The sequence below is a fragment of the Melanostigma gelatinosum genome (genome assembly GCF_949748355.1).
Source record: "Melanostigma gelatinosum genome assembly, chromosome: 12".
In the NCBI taxonomy this organism is placed as follows: Eukaryota; Metazoa; Chordata; class Actinopteri; order Perciformes; family Zoarcidae; genus Melanostigma; species Melanostigma gelatinosum.
In genome coordinates, this window is record NC_136645.1 from 3,682,997 (window position 1) to 3,690,123 (window position 7,127).

Consider the following 7,127-nt stretch of genomic DNA (forward strand, 5'->3'; position numbering starts at 1 on the left):
TTGGACGTCCCTAACACACAAAATAACACTTTTAAACAAACAAACAAACTCCCATAAATACACTTTTAAAATATTGTTTTATTTATATAATGCAAAGTCTGATACAACCACACACGTTGAGACACTTAAGGCATGAAAATCTCTCCGCTGGTTTGTCCAACAGGCCGCCATCACCTCAAGACAACATGAGTCAGTTGAGTTAAAGTGAGTCTTCCGCTCAACGAGAAGCAGAGCCGTGTGTGTTGACTTAAAGGAAGAGTTTTGACATTTTGGAAAATGAGTTTATCCACTTTGATTGATACCACTCTCATGTCTGTACTGTCAACACGAAGCTGGATGGTTAGCTTAGCACAAAGACTGGGAACAGGGGGAAACTGCTAGCCTGGCCCTGAACAAAATCCAGCCAGTCTATGAAGATCACGCGTTACATCTCGTTTGTTTAGTCTGCAGACAAACCACACAGATTACAGATGAATTAGCAGACACATAATTAGAAAGTGATGTCAATCTTAAAGCAAATTGCCCAAAACGTTGAACTGTTCCTTTAAAAGCGAGCGAGATGAGCTCACAATGAAGGGTGTTAAAACTTCCAAAACAGTGTAGAGAACATTCACACAGGTGATCATTCATATATCGTCTTCAAAGGTTGCGGAAAAATCAGAAAATGTATTAATTTGGGGATAATTTATAGCAAATGCTCATTCTAAATAGCTGACTACTTGTTTTTTGATCTATTTAAATGTATTATTCTTGTTTCATCTTTGTTTACCAATTTAAGTTGTACCTGTTCTTAACTACTTCTAACGGTTTTAACTCCAAAATCAATCTGTTTGTGTATAAATGAAATCATCTGATAAAGTAAAAAAAGAAATATAAAGATTAAATATAGACCTACCATGCGGTTATAAATAATTATTTTCATAACAAATCCTGAACACAAGGAGGAAGTCTCGTCACATGTAAGGCTGCTGCAACTCCAGAACACCCTTTCAAAATAAGACACTGAACAAAAATAAACACTAATATCAGTTTCACAATCGTCGTCACTGTTACCCACCACAGTACCTTCTCCAGAGCACTGACATCCAAAAGGACATTGTTTTTAAGTCTAAAGTGCAAAAACAACCACAGCTACACACTGAATTTAACTTTATTCTCTTTAATAACCGTTTGAACGTGAAACGATCTGATTGGTGGATAGATTTGACAGCTGTGGTCAGTTCGTGTGGACATAATCCCTCCAGGACAAAACATCTTTTACATGTTTATATTAAAGTGTCTTAAAAAGGTAAATACAAACACACTATAAACGTGTTTTTTGGCCTTTGTGAAGGAGTGAACTGTCTCCTAAAGAGTTTAGAGGTGAAGGAGTACACCACGGTTCATCTCCGTCGGTAACAGGATCAACATCAAACTCTCCCACCGCCCGTCTCTTCACACGGCCGTGAACTTTCCTCTGTCCGGTGCACGAGCACACAAAACGCCTCATTGTTGCCGATTGGCTGGAATAATCTCACATGTAGAGCCGGGTGTGTATGAACGCCAGATGTTCTTCTCAGCGCTCACACACAACAGACAGCTGAGGACATATTCGCTGGATTTGACTAAAAGAATCACTGACTGCACCTTTAAAAAGGTGCTTTATCAAGACAGGAAGCTAGATTCATGAGTTGTGTCTGTTTGTTTCCACTGCTCTGATTCTCTCGCTAATCATTTAAAATGTTTTACCTGAAGGTTGATTTGTCCTCCGCCCTCCATGTGTTTTATTTGAATATTTAATGCTAATTGAATCCACCGTAGACGAGCTTTCGTTGCTCCACTGATGGAAGAGTAGAGGCAGTTTGAGACGTGGCACAAACATGCTAAAGTAAGTTAGCATTGAAGTTAAGTGTGCAGAGAGAAGGCATCATCTGAACTCGATCGTTTATAAAGCCCTTCTTTACGGCCCTGAGAGCTCAACACACTGCAACGAAAGAAAGCAAATGAACAAACCTGTGTTGTCTCTTCATTTGTTTGTGTTTTGTCTTTTCTAGAGATGCAGTTGAGCTCTCAGGGCCACCGTACTTTCTGTCTTTTCAGGGTCCCATTTGGCAAAAAAAATAAAAGAAAAAGGCAAGAAAACACTCAAATACAAACATAAGAAGGCAGCAACTTGCACACATTCACATCTAGACCAGTTGAACTACTGAGGAGAAGCTTCGTAGGAAAGAAGCGTGATGGCACGTTTAATGTTGGTCATTACGTTTGTGCAAACTTTGGCATCTGACACTGGGAGTGTACTTTAACCTGCAGAGACGCCATTTTATTTTATCAGTACGGTTTCATCCACAGCGACACTCAAGAAGCCAGCAGGAAGCGGGACGCAGTCCTTCTTTTTATCTTTGCTTTCAGCAGACGAGCACAACTACGGAGGCCTGAAAGAAGAATGTAGAAGATGCTTGGCAAGTTCCCAAGGTAAGAAAAAAAGCGAGGCAAGTTCTTGAGCATGTGGAAAAAAAGGCAGAAAATACTGTGCCAGAACAACACAACCTCCAAAATACAACCTTTCCAGCACATTCTCGGGTCAGTTATTGGTCTTCGCGCTGCGTCAGGGAGCTGCCTACGACAATCACAGTCCTCACCTGGCCGCCACTCCGACGGTCCAGGTGAGCCGCTGTAACGGGAACGTTTTCATTCACACATTTGTCCAGGACTGGAGCTTCAGATCACAATCCCTTCCACCGTCTCCACGAGTGTGTTCCTCAGCAGCTCAAAGCATCGTGTACTTTAATACTCACCGTGTCTCAGGTGCTGTTGTCTCCAGTGTGTACTGTGCAACGGAAACTCAAAAAAAAAAAAAGAACTAACAATCGTTACGATTCCAAAGTTCACGTGTTTGGCGATCAGCTCACGTCAGAGAAAAAGTAGAAGAAGGGTAATCCTGGAGGAGACGTGAACTCATCCCTCGAAGACGACGCTGCCGTCTGGTCTTCAGATGGACAGGTCAGTGTCTGTGTCAGTGGGCGTGGTCTTTGGACTCACGCTGCGTCCCCTCTCCTCTGGGATGGAGGACGAGTCTCCGTTGACACTGGGCAGCACACCTATAACACACACACACACACACACACACACACACACACACGTGTGTTACCAGTTATGGTTCAGGCTGCTATCGAGCTCGACTGCTGTGGGACTTGCTAGGATACACTGAGCTCCTCTCTCCTCTTCTATATCTCCTGCTGTATGAATTCATGTCCCAGACAGAGCACTTCTATGCTGTGGTTTTGCTACTTTTACCAAAATAAAAGACGTCAGTACTTCTCCCACCTTTGCATCAATAGAATAAGGCGGCGTGTCTTACGTTCAGCATCATGAAGCCAGCTGTCGGAGCACGTCCGGTGCCTGCGCTGAGTTGACTTTTGACCTCCACTCAAGTACTCCTTTAGCACGCCGAACCTGAGAAAAACAACGGAAATAAATGATTAAAGCTCAAAAAGGAAACGCTCTCGCCTCAGTCGACATTTGTAACTGTTGTTCTGGCTGCCTCATTTAACGTTGCATACACTAGCAGAGATCATCGATGCATTACATCTGTTGTTTGGGACCACATAGACATCCTGCATTGTGTCTACTTGATGATTATTAATTCTGCAAGATCAGGGGAAGGGGGAGATGTTTGCTTCCTCTGAGGAGGTAAAACCATTTACTCTCTCTCTCTCTCTGAGAGATTAAAGTTATCAGAGATGAATGGAAAGAGCTGCAAAGTGTCTGCAGAACGCCTCTGAAGCCTTTGTTAAGTCTACTGCCTTATATTCAGCACCACACTGTTCCTCATTCACCTCAACATGCTCTTTACCTCTTGTGACATTACAACTCATCATTATGACAGATCCTGTCCAGTAGTTTTGTTTAAATAACATAAATAAAACGTTTTTTCAGGTGTCATAATGAACATCGTAACATGTTTTGCTTGATGCTTTCTCTTCTTAATGCAAATGACGTGGGACGAAACTCACAGTCCTCGTTATGTACAAAAATGTGTAAAAAAGTTAATTTCGAGGCAAGAATCAAGTGGATATCTGCCAAAGTTTCTGTAAAATGAGTCAAATTCCCAATTTCTTTGCTGAGCTGTGGAGATACTAATACACACAGAGGGAGGTTCTCACTAAAACAACTGTACTTTTGGAGGATATTCTACTTGATTTGACTGCCGAAGCGTCACAGACAGATCTTCCAAAGAAAATGATTTAGTAAAAGATGCTGTAACGAGCCCTGTAAAACAAAGTTCATATGAACAACTGACTTGTTTTAATAAAGCCTTAAAAAGAAGTGAAGCTGTCTGACACAAATGATTTAATATCATGTGCGTTGCTGCCTCCTGGAGGCCAAAGTTAACAGTAATTCATTATGATGTTATATTATATATCATGTATGATGTCAAAGTGCATAAAATCCTGATGTCTCTGATGATTTCTTTGTTTTAAAGTTGCTGATTAACATTTGATCCTGTTATGAAAGGCACTTTGCGCTGCATCTGTGCATGAAAAGTGCTAAAAATTAAGTTATTATTATTATTATTATTATTATTATCATTATAAGTAGAGGGAAGCGGGCTCGGCACCGTGTGTTTTGACTCACCGGTCAAAGCTGTATGTTCCAGGGTGACTGATTGACCTCTTCATCTGTGCAGGCGGACAAAAAGAGAGAAGAGAATACATTTTAATTTGTACGACGGTATTTAACAATGAAGGATGTCCATTCTGCAACGACAACATATCTGCATGGAACAAAAAACAAGTGAAAAACGACGCGGGCTTCAGCTACGAGCAGGACAACGGTCACTAATGTCTCATGTCTACGCTTTTGTGTGAAAGCGTGTCATGAATCACCCTTTCAGGAGGCCGAAGGTCGGGGGTCATACTCTGGTTGGCGAGGGTCATACACTCCTCCAACGTCCTGATGAAAGTTGCACAGGTTGCACTGAGTAGAGACGCCTGGAGACACGGAGACAATACAAACAACCTGCAGTGGTTACTGCGTCACTCACTCATAAGATGAATAAAAACATCCGACAGTAGATGTAAGATGGAACCCTTTCTGTTTGTACTATATTTGTTTTGGTACGAGTCGAACTTCGTGGAAATAACGATGTGACAATCAAAAGTTTGGGATTAACAGAAGACGCGTTACCTCAGAAGTGGGCGTATCCTCTGCGTCAGAGGTGTGCTGTGATTGGATGGTTTGGACTTGCTGGACGAGGAGGTCGCAGTACAGACGAAGTTCAGACATCTTCGTCTTCAGACAGTCTGGACCTGGCAACACACGCACACACACACACACACACACACACAGTTAAAAGTGTTTTCCTACAGAAAGAGGAAACAACCCAGAGGAGGCAGACAGACAGATGTGTACCTTTGTGTTTGTGACTGTCCAGTGTTCCAGCTTTGGACGAGCCTAAAGCCACCAGCCACCTCTGTCGCTCCGCGGCGTTCACAGCTCGGACGTAGAAATGCTGCTCGCCGGGGATGATCAACTCCAGACGCGTTATATCCGTCGGATGAACTGAGAAATAAAACACAAACGGTGTTTGGTGGACGTGTTTAGCACCACGAGTGAGGACGGGCGAAGGTGTACGACAAATGAAATCTGACCTTTAATGTCACACACGGACATCTTGATGGATCCTTTGCTTCCTTTGCCGACGTCGTCCTCACTGTCATAGTAAGAGATGACTCCGTTCTCTAAGACGAACCAGCGCGGCTGCCAGCCTGAACACAGAAGAGCAACAAATGTCTGTCTCTGTAAACACTTTAATGTAACTGATGCACCAGAAGCAGAGATATTGCATAAATGGTGGATTCTATGGTTGCAACTCATGATTATATTATGGTGTTCAGTGATAAACCTGCTCACCCTTTAATGTAATATCTGAGTCGACCTCGTTGTTTGTCACGGTTGAAATGATAAATTAACTTAATGTTGACGTAGTTTGCTTCCCCTTTATTTAAATGTTTCTACATTTTGCACTGAGGCCATTTGAGCAACAGATCATGTGACACAGTTGAGTCAACGAGACTAACTTCCTGACTAAGTGCAATAAAAATTGGGGAATTTTCACTTTGGATCTGCTGACACTGTTTCTGCTTTTAAATCCTGTTTTTACCAACTTGCATTTTCGCATATTTTTTATACGGCCTTTTAATGGTGTGCTTTTTTTCCGTTTTTATTTCTTGATATATTTTGTATTGGAATTGATCTGCAGCAGTTTATAGTCACAAGCAGTGTATATGTTGTCTTCTATCAATAGTATTTATACATGCTGAGCTGCCATCATTGAGGTCAGATGCCACTATACTCCCTGTTACCGTGGGCTGCTTTGTTATTGCTATAATGCATAATTAAATAACGCCACATTAGCAAGAGCTGCAGGTTTAAATATATGTTGAAATAAGCTGCAGTGAAATGACTGTGCATGAATATCTGTGCCTACATTTGACCGTTTAGAGAAGGATTGTTAGACATTAGCACTGCTAGCTAAAACACAAACACCACCATTCATCATTCAGTCACTGTGGCTGCAGACAGACTGTTCTCTAAAACACCTGTCGGACAGACAGACAAACAGACGACTCACCCGTCATGTAGTTCGTCCATTTGTACAGAATCCCCTCCATGGCTGCACTTTACATCGGCTGAAATTAGCCTGTTAGCTTCCCCCGCTGTAGCTCGACAGACTGGCTAACAGTAGCAACAAGCTAACTGGCTGACGTTTAGGTGTTGGCAGGATAATGTCATGTTGATGTGTGTGTGTGTATGTATGTGTGTGCTAAGATGTTCATGAACTGGGCAGCGAACTTGTGGACAGTCAGCTGATGGAGGCTAAAAAAATGTCAACAAAACAGCAGCTATTCTACGGAAAGCTGGTGGGGACATTTCACAAGGAGACTGAAAGTAAGGTGCTACTACTACCACTGCTACTACTAGGATATGAGTGGAGGAGGAAGTATTCTATCCTTCACTTAAGTAAAAGTACTAATACAACACTGTGAAAATACTCCAAGCCCTTTATTCAAAACCTTACTTAAAGGATAAGTACTCAACAATTATCTGCAGATTACTCAAAGTAGGAAAAGTAAAAGTTGTCT

At 42.1% G+C, this 7,127-nt stretch overlaps 1 protein-coding gene across 1 annotated transcript; it reads right to left on the reverse strand.

Moving 5' to 3' along the window:
- On the reverse strand, positions 1-6,836 carry plekha3 (pleckstrin homology domain containing, family A (phosphoinositide binding specific) member 3). The gene is made up of 8 exons (XM_079280356.1): positions 6,617-6,836; positions 5,634-5,750; positions 5,395-5,544; positions 5,170-5,291; positions 4,869-4,973; positions 4,618-4,661; positions 3,341-3,435; positions 1-3,080 (listed from the first exon to the last, which is right to left on the reverse strand). Exons 1-8 carry the CDS (start codon positions 6,654-6,656, stop codon positions 2,971-2,973), a joined length of 783 nt encoding a protein of 260 aa, XP_079136482.1. The 5' UTR covers positions 6,657-6,836; the 3' UTR covers positions 1-2,970.
- Between the last annotated feature and the right edge of the window lie 291 nt (positions 6,837-7,127).

What these genes read in the sequence shown, in the direction of transcription:
- plekha3 (XM_079280356.1), bottom strand. Translation starts at nt 6,656, where the DNA reads ATGGAGGGGATTCTGTACAAATGGACGAACTACATGACGG. An exon ending in ATGGACGAACTACATGACGG is followed by an intron (nt 5,751 to 6,616) that starts GTGAGTCGTCTG and finishes TTCTGTGTTCAG; the next exon opens with GCTGGCAGCCGCGCTGGTTC. An exon ending in ACCTTCGGCCTCCTGAAAGG is followed by an intron (nt 4,662 to 4,868) that starts GTGATTCATGAC and finishes CCGCCTGCACAG; the next exon opens with ATGAAGAGGTCAATCAGTCA.